Source organism: Lichenostomus cassidix, chromosome 3 (assembly GCF_008360975.1).
Source record: "Lichenostomus cassidix isolate B80296 chromosome 3, HeHo_3.0, whole genome shotgun sequence".
NCBI classification, from domain to species: Eukaryota; Metazoa; Chordata; class Aves; order Passeriformes; family Meliphagidae; genus Lichenostomus; species Lichenostomus cassidix.
The window spans coordinates 108,521,285-108,548,762 of record NC_139483.1 but is presented as its reverse complement, the minus strand read 5'-3'; the positions used below and the strand labels follow the sequence as shown (position 1 = coordinate 108,548,762).

General features: G+C 43.7%; 1 protein-coding gene and 1 long non-coding RNA gene across 5 annotated transcripts in view; one reads left to right on the top strand and one right to left on the bottom strand.

Annotated features, from left to right (window-relative positions):
- Nucleotides 1-283: 283 nt before the first annotated feature.
- Nucleotides 284-27,478, bottom strand: part of TFAP2B (transcription factor AP-2 beta) — a 32,283-nt gene continuing 5,088 nt past the window's right edge. For 2 of the 4 annotated variants that reach the window (XM_085057085.1, XM_085057086.1), the window contains exons 2-9: nt 26,835-27,293; nt 21,655-21,715; nt 13,961-14,035; nt 13,477-13,696; nt 10,813-10,931; nt 8,009-8,150; nt 5,761-6,020; nt 284-4,371 (exon numbers count right to left, since the gene is read on the bottom strand). In XM_085057085.1, the coding sequence (XP_084913211.1) occupies nt 4,331-4,371; nt 5,761-6,020; nt 8,009-8,150; nt 10,813-10,931; nt 13,477-13,696; nt 13,961-14,035; nt 21,655-21,715; nt 26,835-27,293 (1,377 nt within the window). In that variant the 3' untranslated portion in view covers nt 284-4,330. The other 2 variants (XM_085057087.1, XM_085057088.1) reach the window with 1 other exon arrangement.
- LOC146440420 (uncharacterized) lies at nt 18,144-26,130 on the top strand. Its single transcript, XR_014851144.1, has 3 exons — nt 18,144-18,485; nt 23,283-23,361; nt 24,434-26,130. It is a non-coding gene; the product is annotated as an uncharacterized LOC146440420 (long non-coding RNA).

The following is a 27,478-nucleotide window of genomic DNA, read 5'->3' as shown; positions in this document are numbered from 1 at the left end:
ATAAAGGAAATGTACAGTAACAGTAACACAGCAGTAGGAGCGAAAAAAAGTTTGCTGATATTGCAGGCTTACATAAAATTTTCTTTTAACGACTCATACTTTAGAAAGAAAAAGGAGATTTATTCCTAATTCAGCTGGTTAAAGCAAAATGAAACAAAAGCTCACGTTAACATGACATGAGGTTTATTATAGGTCTGCTTAGAATGAGGAGGTAAGAGTGGGAAAGATATGGACACTTTTGAGTCAGACAGAAATAAAATACCAACATTTCTGAGAAGCAATATTTATTGTCTTTTTTTTTTTTTTTTTTTTTTTTTTTTTTTAGAGACTTGTCCTGAATTTCCCCAAAGCCTAGATTGGGAAAATAAAGACTTCTTGGCATTTTAAGTAAATCCGTCTGCAGAATCAAAGCAGCACCAACATTCAAAAAAACTGAAGAGGAAAATACAACAAAACACAACAATCTCTTTTTTTTTTATTCTTATTCTTATTATTTATGTAAATCAGGTCATCACTGGACAAGAAACCAATTTCTACCCATTACCATAACAGCTTGTCTATAAAGAACAGAAAAGATCAGATAGGATACTATCTAGTCAAGCGGGATTTTTTTTTTGTTGGTTTTATTTTTTCTTTCTTTTTTGTTTGTTTTTTTTATACTTTTCATTTTTAAATTCCCCCACCCATTCACAGAGGTATAGAGTCACAGATAAATAACCCAAAAACTACTTGCTCGCCATATTTACACATTCCCATTAAATTAAGCATAAATAAATATATACAAACTCAATACTGAATGCCTCTCCGCATTTCTTCTCAGGAAGAGTCGATAAACTGATATTTCTCACTGCATGGTCAGATTTTTCAGGAAGAGGAGGTGAAAGGGATCGTTTGGGGCATAAAAGGAGAATTCTCTTTTTTCTGTCATCTTTTCAGTTTCTCATTCGCTTTTTCAGAGCTTTGCATTTGTTTGGGTCTTTTTTCTTTTTTTTTGCCTTTATTTCTCGCTGGCACACAGTGTTTCGTCTCTCTCGAAAAGTTCAGGCGTTTGCCAGTGTGTTTGGGGATGTTTTCTTTTATTTTTTTTTCCCTTTGTATAAGAAAATATACTATTTGTAAAAAGCCTACGGTCTCTCTCACACAGGGAAGCCAGAGGGGAAGGGGAGGTTGGCTGGATCGATCTGGTAAATGCTTACGGCAGCTGAAACAAGCACCAAATTCTCCGAGAAATGCATTAAAACAGAGCCGGACAGGTCTGTGTGATAACCCGGTCAGAAAGAGAGGAGCAGGGGAAGGGAAAAAGCCCTTTGGGCAAAGCTAAAGGTCTTAAAACCATCCTTCCCCCTCTCCCTCCCAGCCCCAAATGCAAATTTGGGGATTTGGGGAGAGATTGGTCTGGGATGCAAAGGGACTATGAACAGCTTCTCACAGAGAATTTCTATTAGGTGGGACAAGACACGACCCGGTTTTAAAGAAACCATTGGGTTATAAAAGGATTCCCATAAAATTAGCTTCTTGTTTCCATCACATCTTGTGTGAATAACAACCAGGGGGGAAAAAAAGTCAGGGAGCATACAAAAATAAAGATCTTTCCAACAGCAAATAAAGAATTGTTATTTAAAAAAAAAAGTGAGTCTAGGAATGAAATAAAATTTACAGCAACCCACCTGTTTGGTTTGAAAACAAACTTTTCACGATCTCTCCTCAAACTTTTCCCTTGAGTTACAAAGCAAAGCTGCCGTGTTAATCCTCCTGTTTATTGATTTATGATCCCGAGGAAACCAAATCTTTTAATAACTCAATTATCAGATAAACATCTGAGGTGCCCCGCCAACAAGTAGTCAGGCTGGGAAAGTGGAGGGGAGCAGGAAAATACCTTCCAGAGGGAGGATGAGTTTTTTGGGGGGACTTCTGATAGGTAGCACTGATAAGAGCCACCAAGCAATGGATAATTCCCTCTGGGACCAACACTGGGCTAGGGGGAAGGACAGAGAGATGTGCTCCTATCCTAAGTTTTGTGCCTGATTGCATTAAATCATAAACCTAGTGCATTTTGTCTCCACACCTTGGGGAGCAAATGGGGGAGGGCATCCCACTGCAGTCAAGGGGGATTTGGCTTTATTTTGCCTGAGCAATGCACAGCCTGGCATTTGCAGTTTGTCTCCCCCAGCTAGAAGGCACGAGGGACAGACTGAAACTTCCCTCAACCTGCTCAAGGTTTAGGTGTTGCTCCAGGTGACCAAACACATGTCTAGGAGAGATTTCAGCAGCAGCAGGATCAGGCCTGTGAGCAGATGAGGTCACACATGGGAGCAGATCTATCCCCAAGAAGCTCCAGAGGTTCCCTCTCCCCATTAACTCACAGTGGTGGTGGGATACTCTCTTCTGCAGTTAAAAGGAACATCCCTTACATTTCCCCAAACAAAAGGAAAGGCCATTCCCAACATTTCCCCAAAGCTGGATGCTCTGGGGTGGCAGGGATTGGGTTCCCATGGCCCTGCATGAGCAACTGGGGAGGTGGAAGCCTGAGAGCTAATTTGGGGTCTCTCCACACCCAAAAAGCCCCACTGGGCTGGGTGATGCTGGAGAGCTGAACCCACAGGCTCCTCACAAATCCTGTTTGCAGAGGTCAGGCAAGGCAACACCCAACACTTGGTGCTCTGCTCCAATAAACAGGATATTCCCATCAGGCAGAGAAGGGAGATGTGCTTTCAGGTGGTGCCATTTGCTCCTCCACAGATACACACACCCCTCTTTCCTTTTCCTATGCACCACTGCTGGGCCACATCCTACACTGGAGCCTGGACTGTCCTTCCCCAGAGGTCTGATGAACTTTGGGGTGGTTGGCAATGGGTGAGATTTGGAGGACTGGGGGCTGCCTGGGGGTTGCTTTCCAATCTGGGGGTCCCCAGCCTGCTGGTGGAGGATCCATGGGTTGACCACCACATCTCCAGTGACATCCACAGGGATGTGCCAATCCCTGCCACAACCAAACCACCAAACCCACTAGAACATGCCAGGGTCTAAGACTGCCTCCAACTCATGCCAACAGCCCATGGAGAAGGCTGCCTGCCTCAGTTCCCCATTTTCTCACAGGAGAGCCCCCACAGCACTCTGCCCCAGAAGAACCAAAGGTCCATGAGCAAGGAGCAGCTTGGTCAGTGCTTCCTGGGGCTGGATGATCCCTGGGTTTCTATTGCCACACATGGGCCCAAATGACAGGTACAGAACAGGAGCTGAGACCTGGCTGCACAAAGATTTGACAAGCAGAGCAGGCCTGCAGCTGTAGATGTGTCTCAGAGAGCTAAGGACACTAAGGATGACAAGAGGATTGTTTGCTCTTTTGTTTGGAGAACATTTCATTGAGGGATGTTGAGAGTATTGCTGAATTATTTCTCCCTCACTGTCCACTTTGGAAGGTATCTCGAAATTAAAAAAGGCTAAGGCTTCTCTCTCTATCTCTCTCTTATTTTGAGTTCAGGTGTGCCTGCTTGGGGTGGTGGGACTGAGTCCTGCAGCTTTCCCAGGAATGCTAGGGTAAGGTCTGACCCCACTGGAGTTTTGCCAGTAACTCCAGGAGATTTACCCACACCCATAACTGTTCTGACATAAGCAAAAAGGATGTGTTGGTGCACGAGCCCTACCCCACTGAGAAACACATGCAATTACCCAACACGGCAGAATCCAAACAGAAATTCATATCCTTACACTTCAGCATTATTTTTACCAGAGAAGACAGAGAAATGTATGTTAAAAAAAAAAAAAAAAGAGAGAGAGGAAAGAAATAAGACTTCCCCTTCACCCCCATCACCCCAAATCATATGCATAAGACATCCTGTCAGACACCAAACCACCAAGAAAAATACTGGAGTTAAGGAGTTTTTTGCCCCCCTTACCACACCGACTTGTTCTAAGGCAAGAGTCACAAGACTTTTTTTTTAAAAGAAAAAAAGCTTTCTAAGAGAAACAGATTTCCTCAGACTGAGCTCAGAAATCAGGATATTCCCTGGCAAACCCTCCCCACTCCCATCACGAGGAGCCAGCTCACATGGCAACTCTTTCCTCCCTGGGTACAAAACCCTAGTGCCAAGCAAGTGCAGTAACATTCAACACAGCTCTTATTTTCTTTGCAACAGTACACCTCGATTTCAACTTATATTTTTATCTCGTTCAAATTATTCCCTTTGAGCTTCTTTAAAGAAGTGAACCTACTGAATTCGGTAACAACTGGCTTTGATTTGAAAAAGCAAAAAAAGCAAAAAATAAAAGTATCAGAATATCAGAATTGTGGATTTTTTTTCTCTGTACCTGATATATTGTGTAGGGATCTCTAGTCCTCTTTGAAGAAGCTCATAAGCCAAGCGGGCAAAGCTTTAGGAAACAGAAGAAAATAAAATAGTGCATACTCCTGAGAAAGAATTACATACTCATATCACTCATTTTTTGTTGTTGTTAACAGTTCTTTAAAAATGGGGGAAGATCTCTCTCACACACACTAGTCAAGGAAATTAAGGACTGAAACATTGGCATAGTTAGGAATATAAAACTCCCTAGAGAAAAAGAGGAGATCTCAGAAAATTAAGAAATCAGATAGCGCTGACATTTTACCAGACCTTACTTCCAAAATTTTGCAACCCATTATAGACAAGGCATTTTACCATCAAAGACAAAATTACTAAATTACAAAGGTATGTTTGCATGCATTAATATGTGTGGCTATGCACACATATTTTCTCTCTCTATATATGTATATATCCACATATATACATATATATCCACAAACATACACAGGATACACACATCCCCCTAGGGAGTCGGGTGTGCACATACACAGATGCACACACAGAGGCACACACGCACCCAGACACACCTGTAAACGCTGGCAATCTAAACAGAGAGTCTGTCTAGACCAGGAAAAAACACAAAATAGTTCTTTGAAAATAGAGTTGGCTGATTCAACTGAGCCAAACGGTGACTCCGAACGTCCCTTCTGGTGGCACCTAAAGTTAAGAGGCTGCCATGAGTGCAGCTGGTGTGGATGGCTTGGCGAGGGGTCTGGGAGCTCCCCTCCTTTCCTAGTCTAGACAGAACCAGGGTGGTGAGATGAGGTGGGAAGAGCTGAGGGGAATGAGGCCATGGGGTTATTCTGGAAGATCGTTTTAGTCTAGGTGGAGACAGGACATTGTTCGAAACAAGAAAAGAATAAAATAAAAAAAACATAATAGCAAGACAGACCGTGCAGCTCAAGAAATCAAAGCACTGACACCAAAAATGTTTCTCCAATTTCTTCCAATAAGTTATTCATTTCTTTCTTTTATTATTATTATTTATTATTATTATATTCCCCCTCCCCCCCACCCATGAATCATTATTTAAAAAATGTGAAAGAACAGAAGTGGGAAAAAAATCCTGGTGGTTGTCTTCACATGTTCCTGGCAAGAGACTCTGAACCACTGGTCTTGCGCCATTGTGCTCCTCTGATCTTAAATTATTGTCTTTCTTTTATTATTATTATTTTTATTTTATTATTATTATTATTATTTTGTCCTACCTAATAGAATTCTTCCAAAGCCCAATCCAGTATTATTAAAGCTAAAATTAAGACGGTTTTGTTTTAAAAGATTATCTCTCTCTTTTCTCCTTTTATTTATTTAACTTTTTTTCTTTTCCTTTCTTTCATTCTAATTTTTTTTCCTCTCTTTCTCTCTCTCTCTCTCTCTCATTTTCTGTGTTTCTCTTCCTTGTCTCCAGTTTTACTACCTGGTCCTTCGCCAGATGTGTGCCTGTTAGCAGTGTTGTTGTTCAAGAACATCTTGTCCATGCCTTTGAGAGCTTCAGTCAGGTAGTTTTGGAGGGCAGTGAGGGCAGCGCAGATAGCCGGAGCCCCAAAGCCGTGAGTGATGAGGCTGAAGTGAGTCAAGCAGCTCTGAATGCCTGGTTCCAAAATAGGGGTGGGCCGGCTGTTCCCAATGGGCGTCCTGTCCTGGGCCAGGAGATCTGTGAATTCTTTACAAAGTTGCCTACAAGGAAGAGAGAAAGGCAAAGAGAGGAAGAGAGGGAGAGAAGAGTGGGTGTTAGGTTCATCCAACAATTCTCTGTGATCCCAAGATGCCAGATGGAACCTTTTTGCCCCCATTTTTTTCCCCTAATGGTTGTTGGGGACAAGCCATGGTGAGCCAGCAGCTCCCTGTCCAGAATTATGTTCTTCAGGGGAAAGGTTTATGCATCTGTAGGATAACACCACCTTTGGATATTGAAATTGCTCCAGGAGCCACAAGGATGCTTCTGAAGCACTGTGAAAACCCAGCCCTGCTTGGTGGCTTCAGAAACAACTAGCTGAAAGGGAGATGTGCCCTGGATCTGCCAAGAACCCATTCTCCTGGAGGTCTGACCCTGCCACAAAGCAGCTTCTGCAAATGCTGTTCCTAAAGGAAAGCAAAACCATGAACTGAGAGCTCCTGGGTGCCACAGGGACCTGGTGCAGGGAAGGGCCAAACTGACACATGCTCTGAGACTGCTCTGTCTGGGCCACCTTACTGAGAAAAATCAGGATTTTGGGACTCCAGCCTGGCTTATTCATGGCATGAAGAGCAAAGCGAGCACTTCCCATTTTATTCTGTGCAGGGCGACACCCCAATTAACACATCAGAGTTGACATCTGGCTCGTGGTTGTTTGCCTGCACCTTTGAAAAATCAGACTTGATTTTTCTAATGAATTCACACACAAACACTTTCTTTTGCATTACTCTGGTCCAAAAGACCTTCAAGTCAACAGGAGCCTGGGCAACAGAGAAACCCTGGGGGCTGGTGGGGTTCCCGCAGGAATCATTTCTTTAAGGATACCCAAAGGAATTGGTTTTTTAAGACAGGTGCCTACCCAGGGACTGGAGATAAAAAAGACCAGAATTTAAAAAAAGAGGAAAGAAACCCTTAAAAAAGACATTCAGCTCTCATCCTCTGAAATTCTCTGAAATTCCCAGTGGGTTAAAGGTTTCAGAGGGTGGGGAAAGATAAAGGTCTACTTCTATGTGTATTATCCATTAAGAAAGTGCAAGAGAGGAAACTTTGAATTTGGAGAACAAACAGTAATGAGTCCAACATTTTACATCTTCAAAGAGCAAAGCAGGGTCTGCGAGCAATTAAAGTTCTGGGACATTAATATCTTCTGACCCTGCGGAAAAGGGCAATCAAATTCCAATCACGTCTAAAAAACATCTGGACAAATTTGAGCAAATGATTTTTCAACCCTCCATATATTTCTTTAAATTACACTGTCATCGGAGGCAAGCCACGTCCCAGCGCATGAAATAAATGAGAGCTGTTTGGGCAGGGATTTTCTTTTCTTCCCCCCCATCCCCTTTTTTTTTTCCTGACAGATGAAGATGTGTGAACACTCAGCACCCACTGCCGAATATCCCAACAAAACCTGAAGCACCTAGGGAGCAGCCTGGGAGGCACAGCCTGGTGTAAATCATCACATCCAGCACACCCACCGAGGATGTCCCAAGGGAGAGAGATGCGTTGGGGTTGCCAAATCGAGAATCATTAGCACTGCATGGTGGTGGGCTTTTATTTTTTTCCTTTTCCCCCCCTTTTTTTTTAATACACTTTTTTTTTTTTTAATCACATGGGAAAGATTGCAATTTGGTAGAAGACAGGTGTGCATGAGCAGCAGGAGGGACAGACAGACGGGCTGTGGAAGCAAAATATAGATTTTTGGTCCACTTTCCATATTTATTTTTTTTAACTGAGGTTGGCTTAGAAGTGATGTACAATAGCTAGGGGAGCATCGCCTACAACCTCTGCAGGGTCTGCTGGCAGGAACTCCACTGCAAAGGGATGCAGAGGTGCTTGGGGCAATACGAGCATCCTTCCTCCCCGCGGGGCTTTTGGAATTTAGAGCCTGGAAATTCCGTTTGCCTTCCAAGAGGGCTCAGAGGAAGAGTTTGAGGAAAGGGAGGATTTTCCCCGGGAAGGACAGAAGGGGATGAGTTAACTTGGCACTCACTTTGTAGCAAGCAGCATGTTTTTCCTGGAGTGGAGGTCGCTGGGGTCCGTGTGCTGTCTGTTCAGGTATTCAGAAACAGCTTTGGCTGGGAACTCCGTTTCACAGATGTACCCAAAATCCCGAGCTAAATGAACGGCCTCACCTGGAGGGAACGAGACTGGGATTAACACCTCCGGGCAGCGCCGGCCCCGGGCTGGGCTGGCTCCGACCCGCCGGGGCACCGGGAGGAGCTCAGCGCTCCCTGCGAGACACCAGCTGCTGTGAGCCGTGTTTGGAAACCTATTAGCATCCCTTCCACCACAGGGACAAGCTCTGTAGCATCCCTTCCACCTTAGGGACAGGCTCCAGTTGGTTTTTTCCCTCCACCAGCCCTGTTTTGGGGACAGAAGTTGATGGGACAGGTTTTGAGCTGATGAGATTTGTCTTTGGCACTCGTGTCGGTTTGTACCCATGCGGCTGCTCGTGCAGAACGGAGGGAAGAGCTTAAACACACCACACACACACACAAAACTTTAAAATTAACTGGGCCAAAGAAATATGTGAGGAGAAACAGGTCAAATCTTGAAAGGCTAAGGACCTAAACTTCTCTTAAGAGCAGAGAAAACATTCCTGATTCAATATTTCAGGTCATTGTCCAAAATTTTACAGATGTGAATATGTTGTTAATATTAATGTTAATTCTTTGAAGGACACTATGTACACATTTTATCCACAGACAGAGCATTTGCATCATTATCACAGTTATTGCCACATCTGTAAAATTATGGAGATAACTGCATTTAGCCCGGTGGCAATTTAACAATCTGCTTTTTTAACTGACCATCGTGAAACAAGAACTCCTGTCTGCCCGGTGGAAAGATAACAACTAATGGCAACTTTTTCTGTGAACAAAATAATTATTATTCTAACTCTAATTCTAATTCACTTTTCCTGCCTGCCTGGTTTCAGGTTTCTTGCCTACAGAGGTTTGTGTCATCCAACTCCTACTGATGTACTTCGTGCCACAAGAAGACAGTAGTTGCAAAAGGGAGGAAAAGAGGAGGAGGGGAAAAAACCCCTCAGACTCTAGAGGGATTCCACCAGATTATAGCTCAGCCCCTCTAGAATAAAGCGTTAAACCCTTTAAAGCGTCGCCCGAGGGACGAGGGGGAAGATTTCCAACACTCAGGTGTGTCTAATAACTCCAGGACCACGTTATTTTTAACTATCAGGAGCTGCTTTCCAACGTCATCTCCTGCTCTCCAATGCTTCTCGCTAATCATCAAACCGGTTAATGAAGGCGAGAGCACCCGGCAGAGCCTGGAGGGGAGGTTCCCGAGCCGGACAAGGTCCTCCCAGGCAGCGTTCGGGCAACTCGGGCCGGGACCGACCGGAGCGTTCCTGCTCCTGGCCATACAGGAGCAGCAACGCTAAAGCCTGGCTGCCGGCAGGGGAAAAAAATAAAAAAAGATAAAACTCCATCAGGTGCAGCTTCATCCAAGAGGAAAGAGCTCTCTGGAGGCAAACTGTTGATTTGTAAGGGAACCAGGGGAGAGGAGGGGAATGTACACCTTGCTGCACACTTGACACAGATTTTAGCATCACCACTCAGCCCCACCGGCTTTTGAAGCTCACACCCGATTCGGGAGGGGCTGCTGCTGTGAACAGGGCGCACGGTGCTCCACACACAGCGCGGGGGTGAAGCTGCACTAACAGGGCGCTCAGGGACACTTGTGCCCCCGAAATCCTTCATATCTCCTATGGCGAGACCCTACATCCATAACCTACACTGAGCCTTGCCTCTCGGCATCCCCTACACGCGGGTACCAGGAGGAGCTCCAGCCTCTCAGCCCCTGGTTTTTGCGAGCCTTCCTTCAGCTCTGCAAGCGGGAAGGTCTTGTCGCTCACAGAACTCAATCAAAAGAGTTGAAAAGTTAATATCTAGCACAAATATTTGTGCTCGCTTATACGCAGAAGAGATAAGTGGATTATTTATACGCCTCTCGGTGTGTATCTGTGTAATGCAGATATATATAATTCATAATTGCATCCATACTATTCCGGTTAGGTTTCTTTTGGAGGAGGTCCAACTTCTCTTAGCATAAACACGCACATAACCCTAAACTTATTAGTGGCTCTAAATTTTCCTTTTCGATACAGTAACAACGAATCAAAGAAACACGCTGACCACCAAAATGACATTAGGTGACTTGGAATTACTTGAAACTTCAGTCTCCCCTTCTCTGTCTCCTTCCTCAGGAATAGCTGGTCTGTGTTCAGCTCCAGCCGCCTTAAGGGAAACCGAGCTCTGCTACTCTTAAAATGTTCTGCTTTCTTACAAAAAAAAAAAAAAAAGGAATTTCGTATTATTTTTCCTCACTGAGCATCTTGTAGAGGCCATAAATCAGCTCGGGAGGAGCGAATTAACGGGAGGATAGAGCAGACCTGGAGTCGGAGATCACAGGGTGGAAATTAATAGCAATGGGGAATGGGACTGCCCTGCAGAACTACACACGCACACAAATGTACACGGATATATCCACATGTACACACACAGACACACTCCCTCAGTCTTGCCGCCAAGAGTGATCAGTGATCCTCCAGCCAGTGGCTTCATTTTTTGGGAATGGGATCCTTAACCATGCCGGTGTTCCTCCTAACCCGCCCTGATTTTCACCTCTGCAAGGTTTTCCCACCTGATCCCGAAAGCTGATGGGTTTTTTGGTTTTTTTTTGTTTGTTTGTTTTTTGTTTTTTTTTTTGGAAATATCAGACAGGAGTTCAGAGAAGGCAGGGGTGTGAAGGGAGCTGCGACCCTCGGCTTACCTTCCACCAGGGAGGTGAGTAAAGTGACATTTGCGGCCTTACGCCTGCCGGCTGGTAAATTCAAACCGATTTTTTCTAGCCTTTCTCGCAAAGATCTCCCCCCGTTTTTCGATTTGGCTCTAGAATTGCAAAGAAATTAACATCGTGATTAACCCCGCAGTGTTCCTGGAAGAAACGTTTAGTCTGTGCAGTCAGCGGAGCCTGGGAGGGTTTTTTCTCGACGTTAAGGACTCCGGGGGTGTTGATTTCTGCTCGGGTTTGCTGAGATTTTCTTAATTTCTCCCAGGGGTAGAAGTGGGGATGAACCCACTTTTCTCCCGATGTTATCCAGGGACATCAAATAACGCCAAACAGCAATAATTAATGGAAAGGTTCTGATCTAAGAGAGCAAATGGGTTCCTATCGTATGACACCAACTTGTATTAAGATGGAATAAAAGGATGGGCAGGAAGGTAAAGGGGGATTTAACCCTCTCTTATTCCAGGCAGGAGCCAGAACAGGACGAGGGGATAAAAAAAACCTGAAAAGTCCGAAAGGAGTGTGTGCGCCTGTGGATAAATTGAAAAGGAGGGAAATATTTATCAGCCCGTTTTGCGCGAGTGTGCTCTTGTGAGAGGAGGCGATGCTGAGAGGAAGAGCTCACCTGAGGCAGGGAGCGTTATAAAGAGGGAATGGATTGCCTGGGGGAAGATTGGAATATCTGTCGGAGGTTACTGATAAGGGCAATAAAAGGACGAGTGAGCTATACGTGGGAAATTCAGAGCTATTGTTCGAACGCCCATACATATGTAAACCCCCAGGGATGAAATCTTGCTACCTGCGAAGTCAGAGAGAGTTTTGGCACCTAAGAGGAGAGTCTATCCCAACTGTTTCTTAGTTCTTAATTAAAATTTGTTTAAGAATTAGCAGTCAGACGTAGCGAAAGGAAACCAGAAACTACACAGAAGCCAGACTGGCTTCCAACTATTTTATATCTAAGTAAATAGGGCTGGATGGCAGAATTACAAGAGAGCAGCATTCTATATTTCATCTGCTCTGAAGCAGAATCTTGTTTAAAATTTAGATTCGAGATAGGAACTGAAGTCAGCAGCAGCCAATGATTATGGCTTAGGCCACCTCCAGAAATCTGCTGAAGTTCGACAATAATGTTTCTTTACCTTGATAATTATATTTTCTACAGAGCATCTCTCAGATGTTCTCCCTGCTCCATTTGCAGCTGTACAGAAGGAGCAGGCAGGTTAGCATCTGTAAGTAAAAATCTCTGCTGCTCTCTCTGGCAGCTGAACAATGATTACAGACATTCACGTGGAACAGCAGCTATTTTGGGAGACCCCAATTCTCACGTGTATATTTGGGTGACTGACCGCATGGCGCAGAACTTCTCCCTCATCTCCAGACACGGAGTCAGAGGACTTGAACTCATCACAGAATTTTTTGAGGGGGAGAGAGGAGAACCCCAAACCCCTACTTCATTTTAAAGCACCTTTCAGCCAGCGTATCCCAGCTGCTGCTGTAGGAGTTGTCAAGATGTTTCTTCCCCTAAGATTAGCAACTTTTAAACATAACCTGAAGTTTGCTCACTGTCAATTCGTATGCATTTGTTTCTGTCTAATAATTATGCTTTTTATTCCTCACACACAGAAAATGAAATCTTGTATCCTCTCAGCCTGAGTGGGTGAACTGCTCCCTCGTACTGCTACCTCATGGCTTCTCCCCTGTTGTGACTGGAAATAGAGCCTCAGCTCACCTTTCCTACAGGGAAGTCATGCTGACAATTCACAGTCCCTCAGACACTGCCAAGAAGAAAAAGCCCTTTATCCCTGGTAGCTTTTCCAGCTAATGGCCTCAGAGCTTAAATTCTTGTTCCTTCTGCATAAAAGCACCTTCTCCACCTCGCTATGATGGAGTGGCAACCGAACCTCAAGGTTATTCCTTGCTCCCCACTTCCTTCAGCACCAACAATGCCAACTATTTTGAGGTCTTCAGCAAAATCCACCAGGACATTAGTGGGTGATTTCCCCGAATATTAAGCAGCAAAGGCCTCCAGACCAACTGTGGGTAATTCCTCTAGCAACTTTCTCTGTGTGAAGCACTAAGTTTCTGACTTTCAGAGCTACCTGTTGGTGGCTTTTCTTCAGTCAGGTACTTGAATACCTTGCAGTTTGCCTATCAGGTCCCTGCCAATTTTAATAGTCTTGTGTGACACCACGTGTCATAATTGACATAATTGCCTGATCATTATTGCTATTTAAAAGCAACCTCGTGGTCGTAGACATGTAGGAAATCCCTAGAAATACATCAGGCTGTGAAATACTTGCAGTTCAGCCTGAAACACACCCATTATGGCATTTTATTTTGTCCCTTTCTAAGAGAGAAGTGTGAGGAGGAGAAAAGATAGAAAGTGTGTGCATGGACAAAGGGAATATCTTTCTGTCTCAGTTCCTTCATTTGTGGCTAAACAAGGCCAAACCTTTCCCTGCTCTCCACACATTCCTCTCAACGTCTGAACACAGCATATTTCCCCCTGATTATCACCAGCATTGCACACACAGGCTCTGACAATAGGATCAATGCCTATTTGAAATCATCTGTGCTGTTGACCAAGGATTTCTGGTGCATGCATGGAGCCCCAGACACATTCACACATTTGCCCCAGCCTCTTACCTTCTAAGTACTCCTCCTAGGAGGGACGCGTTCAGACACTCTGGAGGGGAAAGGCGTCTTTGAACTTCTCCCACAGTTACTTTATACTTTGAAGTTGAGCTAAGCAAAGACAAGCGGCCAGGTACAGAGCAAAACACCTCTCCGGTATTGACTGAAATTCCACCCAGGAAGCCATCTTTATTCATCATCAAAGAAGTAACAGATTTTGGAGGAACCGGAACTGGAGAAAGAAAAGGGGAGGAGGGGAGAGAGAAACCATCACGCCAAGAAGGAGCACAGGATAACCACAGTCTCTCTGACATGCACAGAACAGCAAAATGAAAGGGAATTTTGAGTCTCTGGCTACCTCCAGCAACCTAAAGGGTGCTGCTCCCCCAACCTCTAGGAAACTGCTCCATGAATGATGGATGGAGAGAAGGGTGGTACAGTACAGCCTCTATGCAGGGTTTGATCATTGGGAAATAAAATACATATTGGCAAGCACCTGGCAACTTTCGGGTTTGAGCCTGTGTCTCACCCAGAGCCCCCCGATGCCTTTTGTACAACGGACAGCGCCTTTCTGGAGGGGAAAAAAAGAGGAAAATTTACTTTTTTTTGGCTAATGTTTCCATTACTGCTAAGCTGAGCCAGGAATAAATTCACTACACAAAGGGAGTTGCTGTCTTAAATAAGTATCAAGGCTGGAGGATACAGCAATGAGAAGACAGCTCTGTTATTGCTTTGTGTTTTTATTAAGTCTGGTTTATGAAATAAAATGAGTCTTTTCCTTCAGAAAAATGAACACCAGGAAAAAGATATCTGGTCTAACCATGGTGTTCTCCACTCTGATCATATTGTGCTGTCCGTGAATTAGTAGGAACTCTCCTGCCCCTAAATAAAACTGATTTAGTTACTGTAACACATATTTAAAGGTAGTTATAGGGAAAAGTAAAAAGAGAATGATAAAGTGAAACTGAGCAAAATAAAATCGTGCTGTTCTTTCCAAGATAAAACAAAGTCTTTCTTTTCTCTGAGAAACCAGTGAGGTTATTTTAAGAGTAACCAAGGGGATTATAACGAACAAATTCCTATAATAGCAACCAGACACACTTAGAAATAAACAAAAAAAATTGGTTAAACTAAAACTGAGAGCAATTCCCCCGTGACATGAATTTTGTTTACAAATGAACTTAAATAGCTCCCTCATAATTGTGTGTAACTGTTATGATTTACAGCAGGTGCTCTAATCAATCACCCAATCACTTTAATTTATAGGGAGCCTCGCTGCATTTTCCCAGTTGTTTCATTTCTGCAAGTAATTGATAACAAACCATACTTAAGGTATGTTTTATGCAGGAGTTAATAAGAGCTGACAGCTGCTACTGCTGCTTCCTCTCGGATCCGCGGCAACGCGAGTTTCCCTATAGAAAATATATGCTGAAACTGGGGCTTTTGCTGGTGGGAGAGCCCTGGCAGTCCAGCGGGCATGTTTCAGAGGAGAAGACTAATTGATTACACACCCTCTTCGAGCAGATACTGCTTCACAATCTCCCGTTTCCACTCAATCAATTGCAAAACCAATTCGGCAAATAATAAGGTTCTATTATGCACATATGCCAGCTATTTGGGTAGTTATAATACATGTCAGTTAAGTCATAAAAGCCCTGTTTATTTGCAACATATCTGGAGAATCAAACCATTAGGGTTGAGCGGATATTTAAGTCGTCTGGAGCTGCTAAACAATAAGATCGGGTATCCTAATATATTACCAAGTGCTAACTACTGGGCAATTGCCAATTTTATAACCTCAGTGCATGGAATAGACACAACCGTGTTTCACTGTTTTTATTACAGATCATTTCCTACTGCCAGACCAGACCCCCACAATAAAAGCTCTATAACAGCTAAAAACCAAAAGGCATGTCGATTTTAGATATACATATTGCTTCGTATGCCTTGTATATAGTCTCCAGTATAAACAAATTATTTTGAGTGGCTTGACTTCAGGGAATCGGAAAGTGAAATGGATTCCTATTTCTCTATTATTTTTAGTTAGGCACTTTATGCAGCTCATAAAGGCGGTTTCAAATAGTTTGAGAATGGCTCAGAAACAGTTATAAAAGACTTAGAGGCCCGCTCCTGCTTTCGTTGCTATTATTAGGATTATTTTTTGCCATTGATTCTATAGGAAAAGACTCGTTTGTGTATCAGAAGCAGTACCAGCAGACCAAAAACTTGTATTTATATTTTCCCCCTCATTATACATAAATACATCTCTTATTTCGAGCACAATGATCAATTTGAATGAAACACCAAGTAGGAAAAATAGAAATTAAAAAAAAAAAAAAAAAGTTGGATTAAAGCAATGGCACCAGACAGATTTTCATGACTGGCATTTTTTTTTCCTTGGGACAAACTCACGGGCTCTGCGGTTCAAGCACACCTTTACCGCGGCTATATTTAGTGACCAGTTTATCAGGTCACTGTCCAGTGAACTGAGAAATTAAACAAGAGGCAGCAATTCCACGAACATCTGATCTTAGTCCAAACTCACTAAAGAGAGAAGGACCCGTGCAAAGCTTAAATGTGCCTCACCCCGCTCGCTTTGGCCTTTTGGAGCACTCATTACATTAGTTAACCTTTGAATTATGGATTTTCACGTGCTTGGTTCGGTTTGTTTTTTTTTTTTTTTTTCCCTTGCAAATTGCTTTTGGGAAGCAGGCTGGCTCCCTTCCCTGCTATGCTGAGAGCTCCTCAGCTTCTCTCCCTAGCAGTGTTTCCCTGAAAAGGACGGAATGAATTTACCCATCAGCTGGAGTCTGATAGCTCTGAACCCGTTTGAGAGGCTTGCCGGGCGGTGTAAGCATATCTATTGCGATTTCATAGCTGCAGAGAGATGTATTCTATCTGGGCTCTGTATCTTCTGTAAATTACCTAATGCTGCCTCAAAAAAAGTGTTTGCCACGGAAAGAATTATCTCTATCTATATCATATCTATATGTTTATCATGGCTGGAGCTTTTGAGATTTATAGCCCAGACATCAGCAGAGATAACAGAACGTGGAGCTTTTGTGGGTGAGGAGATCTCCCCGACCCTGAGTGCAGCTGCATGTGTCAAATCCCTGCCCGTATGTAAATAAACCCCAGCGCAGGGTATATTTTTAGCCGATGTCAACTTTCCCAGTTGGTTAGGCATTGCCACAAACTGCTGGAATTATTCAGAATAACACACACATATCCACCAGCGTCCCCACCACTCCTGCTTTCGCTTTATCCCTTTTAGTTCTGCTTCTCCCCAGCAGAAACTGTTCGATTTTCTTTCACTCCCAAACTCTGTTTGCTGTCTGTGCGATCACTCACAAATACATCATTCCCCCTTTCAAAATCTCTGCCTTCTCCCTTCCTTTATACTTCTTTATTTACCTCCTTTGTCTCTCTTCTTCCCCCTCTCCTTTCCCATCTCTTTATCTCTTTTTCCTCCCTCCTTTTTTTTTTTTTTTTTTTTTTTTATCTCTCCTGTGGTTACTTCCAGCCTCTTTGTCATTTCTCCCCCTTCCATTTCTCTTCAGCTTATCAATAAACCGGGAGAGCAACAGTAGCCGCTTGATTTGTTAGTAATTATAAGCATACTGTTCCTGCAAACGGGATCTCTAGATGAGTGAGATCGCTTTAAAACGACAGCAGGAAATGGTGGGGAAATGGAGCATGGCGAAACTCAGCGTGAAGCTTTCAGTTCTTTACATGTTTACAATTTTCTGTGCATATATTAAGTCTTAGGCTTTTTTTTTTTTTTTTGTGGTGGTGGTTTTCTGTTGGGCTGCTCACCACAAACGTGTGCAAATGCGCACGAATGTGAATGCACAAGAGGAAATGGGAGAAAAAAGCTATTCTAATGACAGTAAAAGTAAAGAAATAACAGATTTATGTCCTGCAAACAGCTGTTTAATAAGGGTTTAAGCTATGGATATCATTGCAAAAACCCCGCTGAATGATATGGTAGTCGAACAGTCAATCAAATAATCAGAAGAAGTATTTCTTATATTTCTTACTAAAAAACGTCGTGGACAAATGAATAACTAATCAACTATCAAACTACTTTCATTTGGTTTGTTTTTCTTTTTTTTAATAAAGCCCTACTGGGCTTTTAATGAGTAAAAAGTTCTTTGCCATTCCAACAACAGGACTTTGCTGTGAGTGGTGATTTGGTCTGACACAGTAGCCAAGCCTAAAACGTCCGGGAGCAGCGCCTTACACACTGAAACTAAGAGACCCGGATCTTGTCTTCATTTTAAAGGAGAAATAAGAAAAGTGCGGATTCATCTCCCATTTCCTCCTGTCCTCCTCGTCTCCTCCTCTCCTCCCGCCCCTCTCCTCCACCGCAGTCCCCTGAAAGCCTGGACTAAATTTCAAAATGGAATATATTCCCCCAAAACTGTTTTGCATTCAGTTAAAGGGGAACCTTAGGTTCCGTGGGTAACCCAGGAACCAGCAACTGAAAAAATGGAAGCAACATCTCTTGAGCCTCAGATCCATCACCTGAAAAGCTGAGGCCAGAGTGGTTTTCAGTTAATCATTTATCAGCTACTCAGAGAGGTGGGGAGGAAACTCGTGCTGGATTATTAACGGCTAAAAACAAAAGGTTAAGACACCTCCTTTCGTGTGTTTCCTTAAAACAGGAGGAACAGCAGAGCGTGTTTGCAAGGCCACGGATTAAGGTCTTCAAGTTAAAATGGCCTTTCATGCTAAATCAGATGTGAGTGTGCAGACGATCGTCAGAAACAGCTGAAAGTAAATAAATACATCAGGATAATTTTAAGGTCACTGACTGTGCCCCAGAGTCACAAAAAATTAACTTGGGACTCAGGCCATGTAAGGTTTTGCAGGAAGACAACTTCTTTCACCGTAGAGAGTGCCAAGCTAATTTCAGATGAACATTTGACAAGGGGACCCGATCTTTTATTCCTGACACATGGAAAAGCTTCCCTTCATTTCAGCAAAAATCGAGGGAAAGGCCTCGAAACATGCAGCCGGTAAGCTCTGGAAGCTGAGTTAAATCTGATATTAATGCTCTTGGTGATTATTATCATCTTGATGATTTATCTGTCTCCCTCCCTCCCACTTCCACCACCCAAATCTTAATGGGAGTGGGAGTTAAAGATGATTTTTTAGTGTCTCGTTGGATTTTTAGACTGTTAATGTACCGCATCCTTCTCATTATTAGTTTATTGATTGTTCATTGACCAGCCCCCTTCAAATCGTATTAACCACCCTCTGCCAGTTTAGATTAGGGGAGTTTAAAAAGCACCTTTCATTATTTCAGCGCCACCACCACCACGGTGGAGTTCAGGCTTGGTAGCTTAATGCTCGCTCTAATGGGGCAGCTAAGAGACAAGGGGCCACGGTCCCTGCCTATTGCATTAATAGCTCAAAGGGGGCTAATACAGAAAATTAGCCTTAAACGAGCTCTGGAGATCTCCAAATGAAAGAGCCATTTATCACGCTGGCTACCTTCACTCCACTCGTTTGCTCTCTCTACTGGGAACAACTCATTTCCTCTTAACTAAATTACTTCAGAAATGTCAAGTAAGCTCAGATAGCAAACATAACAAGAGCCTGGCTATATGTAATCTATTGTGGGGGGATCGATACGTGAGATAAATCAATAGCCGTGTATGAATCCCTATATAATTTCCTTAATATTTTGGCAAACCTTTTGCATAGAGAGATAATTCCCTCTGCAGGCCTCAAAGGCCATAAAGGAACAGACACAGCCTGGGTGATATAATTAAGTTTAGGCTTCAAGTCCCCATCACACTTTTCCCACTACTTTGCAATTAGAAAATTTTAGGCAGTGAACTAGGATTGAGTGAATCAGACCCTTGCCTATCTAATATATATCACAGGAGTGTTCCACTGCACAAAAATCAGTCAATACCTATCTGTCTGTCTATCTGTCTGTCTATCTATCTGTGCCATCTGGCTGCAAGAACGACTCGCTGAGTTGAAATAACTTGTTCTTGTTTCAAAGTACATCCTCACAGCTACAAACTGCAGGGAACAAAGCGAAATTGATACTGAACGCTCACTGGGTTGCTCCTTCGCTCGTCCTGATTAAATATTGACTGCCACAAATGTGACCTGCTATTTATTACCCATTTCTTTCCCTCTGCACCCAGGAAACTCGTTGTGCAAAGAAAAAAAGAATACAATTTTCCTTTCTGCTGGAAAGTTTCTTGGAGCTTAGCATTACTTCTAATGTAGAAAATGCTGCTGCAGTGACTTTTAAACAGTTGCAAATTCATCTCAGGCTCTTTTTTAGTAGCCTTGTTTGCTAAGTGCATGTGTCTCCTGTTCATCATGTGTAAACTCAGAGTATCTCTTCTCCTGGCTGCAAATAGGCACATGTAATCCCACCTAGACTGGGTCTCTTTAGGCAGCAGCTGCTCCATCGGAGGCCTCTGCACTGCCCACACATGCACAGCACACCTAAATATACGCCTAATACACATAAAAATCTATACCTACTACGTAATAATTACTGACATTCACATTCTAGTGCCACTCGCGGTCTAATTGCACCACCCGGCACGCACACGGAATGTCTCTGCTGTCCTCGTCAGCTGACACAGGGAGAGACACAGACGTGCGAGTTAAAAAAAAAAAAAAAAAGAAAGAAAAAAAAAAAAAGTATTTTGGATTGTGGATTCTGCGAAAGACCAGCCCGGAACAACCTTAGAAAGGAGACTCTCGACCACAAATCAAGTACCAATTAATCAAATACACCCAAGAGGGAGTGTATGAGGTGTCAAGTGGGGGTGGGGAAGGGGGAGGAGAGTGAGGAAAAAAAAAGTTAAAAATACGACTAGAAACCATCAGGTTACAGACCCTGAGTAGAAACCCCACTAAACATTCAAACTGAACCAAAACAGCAGAAGCAAGCAACCTTTCGGGTTTTTGGGGTTTTTTTCCTTTTTGAGGATAAGTAACTTTCTGTTTCTTAAAAATAAAAGCCAAAACTCTTTGACCTTTGAACCGATAGTCATAAATGGTGCTGTCAAACGGTCTTCAAATTTTAATTTCTCCTCGCTCAAATAACCAGACCTTGATCGTGTGTGTGAAAGAGAGACCGTACATGGAGATTTAACTTAAAAAAAACCCAAACAACCAACAACAAAACAAATAATAAATACATGGAAAGACCTCATGCTGCCTTCAACACATTTAAGATAAACACCGTCCCTGTTATTTTGCTTTACATCCCGGAAGATCTTCGCTATTAAACTATTTGTGTGCGTTTGACAAATAACAAGGTCCTGGAGATAAGTGCCTTTGATAGTAAGCATAAGGGACAGCGTTTTTCAGCCTCATCTCTGGTACTTAAAATTGAATCTAGAAATAGAAACTCCTTAGATAATTAAAGATAGCTTTCCCTCCATTTGCAGCGTGTGATCTGTTTAATGTCTATCAGCATAACACAACACTAATCGCCAAGCATCTTCGAGTGACTGTCAGAGAAATGTAAAAAAATTAAGCAGCTGCAATACGCCCAAAATGAGTTATTGTAATTACATTTAATTAGTTTAATTAGTTAATTATTTTGCTTACAGCTGTACAAGAGACTGCAAACATTTGTTAATATCACATTCGCTTTAACAGTATGGGGTGATTCTGCAGTTACACTAAATCATGGGCGCATATGTAGGAAGATGTAAAAAATGGGTTTGGGGAAGGGGGGAATCTTGGGGGAAGGGGGAATCTCGGAGGGAGCGGGGAATGGGGCTGAGGCTGCCTTTCCATGGGCATCTCTTTCCTCTGCACGTTTGATTCGCCTGGGAAATGCATTGAAGCCCCAAAGGGAATCAACCCCTTCCCCCATTAAAAGCCAAGGGGTCCCCATTGAAGACTATCGGGGTGAGGGGGGTGGAAGGGGGGGCTGTGAAAGCTGCATTGGAGCACGGGGTGCTCCATCAGAGAGCATTTGTGTAATTAAACCCTTTGAAGGGCGGGGGAGGCGGGGATACAAACTTTTCCTTTCGCATGTCTTATCCCCTTCACTCTATCTGCTGATCCAATCAACTATTCATCTCGCTGCCATGGATGTCTGCTTCCCGGAGAAATTCATTGCCCCAAAGTCAAAATATATCATGGAGATATCGCTACACAGTAAAAGTTTGTCTAGCTCGTTGGAATAATCCATACCTTTTTTAATGACAGACTGGTCCAATAAGTTCATACCGCTGTTATTGGCATCTTCAACTGACTGTGGATATAAAAACATCACTATTCAAATTGACTGGATATTAAAGAATCGCGTACATAAATCATGTCATTCCAAACTGGAGTTCCTGTTATTTCCATTTATATTAATTCACTAGGGGAGGAGGGATTTTTTTTACTGTTGTTATTGTTATTATTATTATTGTTGTTGTTATTATTTCCCCAAATCGGCAAGGAAATTAAATTCTTACAAATTACATAGTCTTCTAATAAAACAAAAGGAGGTGTGAAGCATATGGGGTGCAATACTGGTTTTGTTATCTTATAAAACATAGATATCACATAGACTTCTTTGCATTCCATAAAGCTTTATATTTCTTCCTTTGAAAATGTGGCAATTTGGCAACATCTGCAAGATCTATTGCATGACATAAATGAACACGATTAAGGACAACTTAAATGCTCCCTCCCCTTTCCTCCCCCTCCTCCTTTTTCTTTCTTGTTTTTTTTTTTTTGTTTGTTTGTTTAACCCTGCTACATCTTAATAATTCAAGGGCCATTTACTTTTTATATATCATAGTTTACATTATGGACTCTTAATTAAAGCCTGAGCCTTTCGGAGCGCAGTGCAACGCCCACATGGTACAGGGGACGAGCAGAAAAAGAGATTTACAGCCCCCGAGGTTGCTTCCATGTCCTGAATTAGTGGGGACGGGGAGGGAGGAGCGGGAATAGACATTATCAAAAGTATGAACCATCAAATTGATTGCCTAGGAAAAAAAAACGTCTCCCGATTTCAAAGCCTTGTTTTCCCCCATTTTTCCCTCTTTCTTTTCAGCCCGCTGAGGAGCACACCTGTTATTATGGCATTAACTTCTTCAGCAGGGAAGAGAACAAAGACGGACACAGAGGACACAGCAAATGTTGGGTTTCATTTCTCAAAACGAAAGTGGGATATACAAAAAAAAAATACAAAAAAAACCCAAACAAACCAAACAAAATTACGGCTGAATCTGAGTTCTGCGTAGTAAAATTATCTCCGAAAGAGAAAAGATGTCATAAGAACAATATATTGCAGAATTCTGACAGGTTCCGTTTTAGGGTAAATTCTGGTGAAAAGGGGGACCTGTGGGTTTCTTGGCTTTGTTATTTTATTTTTCTCATAACTATTACTAAAGAGTTTGGGGTTTTCATCGTTATTGCATATTTGGGGAGTTGACATATTTTTCCTTCATAAGCAAAACAACTTTACAGCAAAGCAATTATCTCCTTCACTATTATTTTAACTTTATCTTTGCTACGTCGAGAAGCTGAGCTTATCCGGGTCTGGCCCCTTCTCTCTGTCTCTGTGCTCGGCGGAGACATTCCAGATGGAATGTGGTTTAGGAGAAAATTACATCTCCCCAAAATGTGATGGAACAATATTTTCTGTGAGAGATTTCCTTTCATTTTCCTTGAATCCACCCTCAAACGAGCTCACACACGCAGACAGAGCGGTGCCTCATGTGCTGTGTTTGGGCATGGCTGTGTCTCTCTCTCATAATCAATAGGCTACATACCTAAAGGGCACAAAATAAAATTACAAAGTCTTCCCTCCTTTCCCTGAGCAGCTCCCAACGAGGGATGATGAGCGAATCCTGCAGCCTGCTGGAGTGCAGCGTGGCGCACCTCGATGGCACAGAATCGGAGGTAAACCTGAAACATCACCTTCCCTTTTATTTTTTTTTTTTTTCTCTTCCATCTTTCCTCCTCATCTCACCTTCTCTCTGGAGTCGATGGCTGCGCGCACCCTTTATGCGTGTGCGTGCACTCCGCTCGCTCCATCAGCAACGTGGGTTAGTTGTTGTAGTTAATGAGAAGACTCCTGTCTGATTTTCTATCTAATTACGCCCTCCTGCTGGGTTTTTGTACAGGATATTCGCTCAGCATGCTGGCAGTTAATAGTCACAGAGAGGATCGTAAAGATTTAATTAGGACTGCATGCGGAAACGTGGAAAAACAACTCAGACTTTTAATTACTAGACTTCTTTAGTTAAAAGTGATACCAGGGGTTACTTTATAAGAGACTTGGGTGTTTTGGCGCAACTTAACTTTCCGTGTCTCTTGCTAGCACGTAGTAGCAGTGCGAGTGAGGAGGAGGAGGAGGAGGAGGAGCGGAGGTGTGTGTGCAGGGAGGGGAAAGGTGATGAGTTTCCAGATATACTTAGAAAATCTGGAGAGGGCGATTCCCCTCCCTTCCCTCCTCCAATAATCTGATAGCATGAAGCTTCCTAAATATTATTTATGACCAACTTCTTCATCTTCTATGGATACACCTGAGTGAAAACCTTAAAAGCTGAGCTCTTTGTTTTCCCTTCAAAGAGTCTAAAGAATCTGAATTTCCTCCTTCATATTTCATTGTATCTTCTACTACTATAACCCTACTTTTGCCCAGTCGGTAGGGGGAAAAAATAACTGGGTTTGCAATGGTGTATTTTTTTTTTCAGAGTCCCTATTAGATGATGTAAATTTCTTTTTCAATAAGTAGGTCTTGGCTTCTCTGTTCCCTGGCTCTGAAGGTTGTAAATCGCAGATTGAAAATTCCTCTCGAGAGGGGCAGCAATAGCAATACAGTGTGTCCTGTTTACAATAACAGAGCGCTATCGTGTTACAATCACTTAATTCCAGCCCTGGACAATGGCTCACACATGGGCTGGATTTGGTGTTTATAAAATAACCACTGTTTCTTTCTGTCACGCACTCTCTGTCTCCTTTTCCTCAGCCCAGCCCATTCTCATGGCACATATTTGATCAGACATGCATAAGCTACAGCGAAGAGAAACATCTTTATCCTGCTATACATCTAGATACCCGCTCAACTTTTTGGACTACTTAAAAAAAAGGAAAAAAAATTGCATTTTAAACCCTTCCTGGAAATATCTGGTGATGGTGGATAATGAACATACGTCGCCTAAATAAAAATCCTTGTAGCTAGAAAAGATTCCTCGAGTCTAGAATAAATCCATATTAAGTATCAAGAAGGAAAACTGCCCAACTTCATCTGTCACTAGTGAGGGGATAAGAATAGAAAATGCTGAGCGGCAGCAGCGAGTTCTGGGCTGCTTTCCCTCCTGCCTGTGTTAACTTGCAGTTGGACACCTCTTCCTTCACGTGTTTCTCCTTGGGATACCCTCCTCTCCCTCTTCCCCTCCTCCCCCGACCTGGGAACAAACTTTGAGAAATAAAGGGCCTGTTTAATTTCCTGCTGTCTCATCACCCCAAACCAAGATTCCCAGCCCTGCTGGTCCATCGTCTGCCCCATCCTCTCCCCATCCCATCGCACCCCACCCTGGCCCCGGACAGCCCTGGCCAGCGGGTCGCGGGTGGCCACGGGTCGCCCCGCTGCTCTAGGAGAGACACTTTCGGCGAGTGCTGTGCCCTGTCTACACAAGGGATGTTCTGTGGGGAAACGGATGGAGAGCTGCTTTATTTGGGCTCTTCTAGTATTTCTTCTCTTTCTTTCCTTCTTCATGTCTTTCTCTCTTTCTTTCCCTATCTTTTCCCCTCCTTCCCTTCTCTATATTTTCCTCTTTTTCTCTCTCCTTTAGTCCTTTCTGCATTTTATCTTTTTCCTCTCTCTTCCTTATGCCTTTCCTTTACCTTCCATCTCCTCTGTTCCACTCTCTTTCTCACAAAAGCACAACAATTACCGGCTTTTCTTTGGGGAAAGTGTAAATATCCAAGCACAAACAGTACTTATCGCCCATCGGCTGCAGGGAGAAAGGAGGAGAGCGATCCTCTTTCTGCCTTCACAGAGGTAAAACTCGCCTTGACTTGCAAACCAGTTTGTCTGAGCCAGGAATGCGAGACGAGACCTGCGCATCTCGCCCGTGGCGGTCAGGCGCTGCCCCAGGTCGCAAAGCCACCTTGGAAACCCGCAGAAACCAGCGACCCGACGGTCACTGAGCTCGGAGGCAGGAGCAAACCCAAACAGCAAAACCTTTCTATTTCGGAAACATTTCGCCCCAGCAGAGCTCGGGGATTTTCCCGTGCAGCCCTAAGAAAAGCCTCAAGCCAAAGCAATTCATCCCCTCCGCTTCCCTGCAGCCGATTCCTCTCATGTTCAGCAGCATCCTTTTTCACGGCTATTTTTTTTCCTTCCCAGCTCCTCTTTTCTCCTTTCTTTTTCCCTTTCTGTAACTTCGAAGTCGTTATTTCATCCAGTGGTTCATACCTTTATTTATCCCAAGACTAAATACATATACATGTGTGATATATGATAAGGAAATTTTTTGGGGAAAAGGAAAAAAATATAAAAGCGCATGGAGGGGAAGCCCCAAAATTCCGATTAGGAAAGCCTGAGGCAGGATTTGGACCCTGGAGGCTCCAGCCCCCGGCTCGGGGATCCCCACGGGCTAGCCATGCCCTGCTCCAGCAAGGTGCAAACCACCCCAGCACCGAAGCTGTTAAGGGTCTTTCTGTTTTTAGGAAATAACACGTGATGATGAGTTTCGCGTGGGATGGAAGAAAGCTGGGAAATACTGTGCTTTGAGCCCAGCGAAACTCCTTTGTTATCCAAAAGAGGAAATAAAACTACTTAAAATCAGTGCTACCCTACCAAGCACGTTTAACAAATGACGGGGGTGGGGGGACGGACAAGGGACCTGTTCCTGATCACCAGTTATTGCTTTTGGTTTGGGTTTTGTTTATATTTTCCCTCCCTCCCGGATGAAAAATGTAGTAATTCGACAGTTCCATCAAAATCTCTGAACGGCAGGAAATTGGTTGGGGGGGGGGGTGGGGTGGAGGGGAGTGGAAGCTGAGATTGCATGGGAAATAACTGGAATTTGAAAAGCCAGGCTTGAGCTCTGCCAGCTTTTGAAACACGTGGAATATTTGGAGCAGTATGTCTGCCTTCCCCCTGCACTTTGCCGCTTTGCCATGTAGGGGAGAGTTTATAAAACAGAGCTGTGCGTGACAGCAAGGAAATAAATTCTCTTATTAAAAAAAAAAAAATAGAAAAATAGAGGGAGAAGGAGGGGGAGTACCACAGTTACAAACCCAGCGTGGAAAAAGAATGGCAACCCACAGCAATATCGCTGGAAATCCCTCAGTGATCATTCCTAGCCCAGGCATGGGGGCTCCAGCTGCATCGCCCAGGAGAAAGAAACGCGGTGCCTTACCTGGACCTCCTCCATCCCTGGGTGTCCGATGCCATGCAGAGAAAGGCTGTCCCCCATGCCGGAGTCAAGGCCATGGTGAGCTGAGTGCAGGAGGACATCTGGCCTCCTTACTGAGTGGTAGTCCCGCCTGGGGTCCAGTCCCGAGAGCTGGGGCAGGGCGGCCCGAGGCTGTGGCAGCAGTGACCCGGTTTCTGATCCCACCTCTTGCCTCTGCCTCTGTCCCCAGGGGTGCTGCTGGGGCTGATGCAAGGGGTTTAGGGAGTAGGGGTCATTGACATGGGAGTAAGGGTCCTGGCTTTGGTGGTAAGGAAGAGGCTGGTAGGGGGGTGGGAAATAAGGCGGCTGGAAATCCGAGGATGGGGTGTGAGAGAGCGGAGGAGCGCTGGAGTAAGGTCCCTGCGAGACGGATCCCAGCTGGGACAGCCTGGAACTGTGGCTGGGCACTCCATCATGCCGGTCCTACAAGCGGGATGACATACAAACAACAACAAAAAAGAGGATCTTTTTTAACAAAACAAAAAAGTAAAAATAGCGCAAACCCACCCCGAAGCAAAGTAAAATAAAATAAAAGGCAAACGGTAGGAAAGTGGGATTCGGATGTGCCCCCTTCCCTCGCCACTTATTAGAAATGTTCCAGTGTTTTG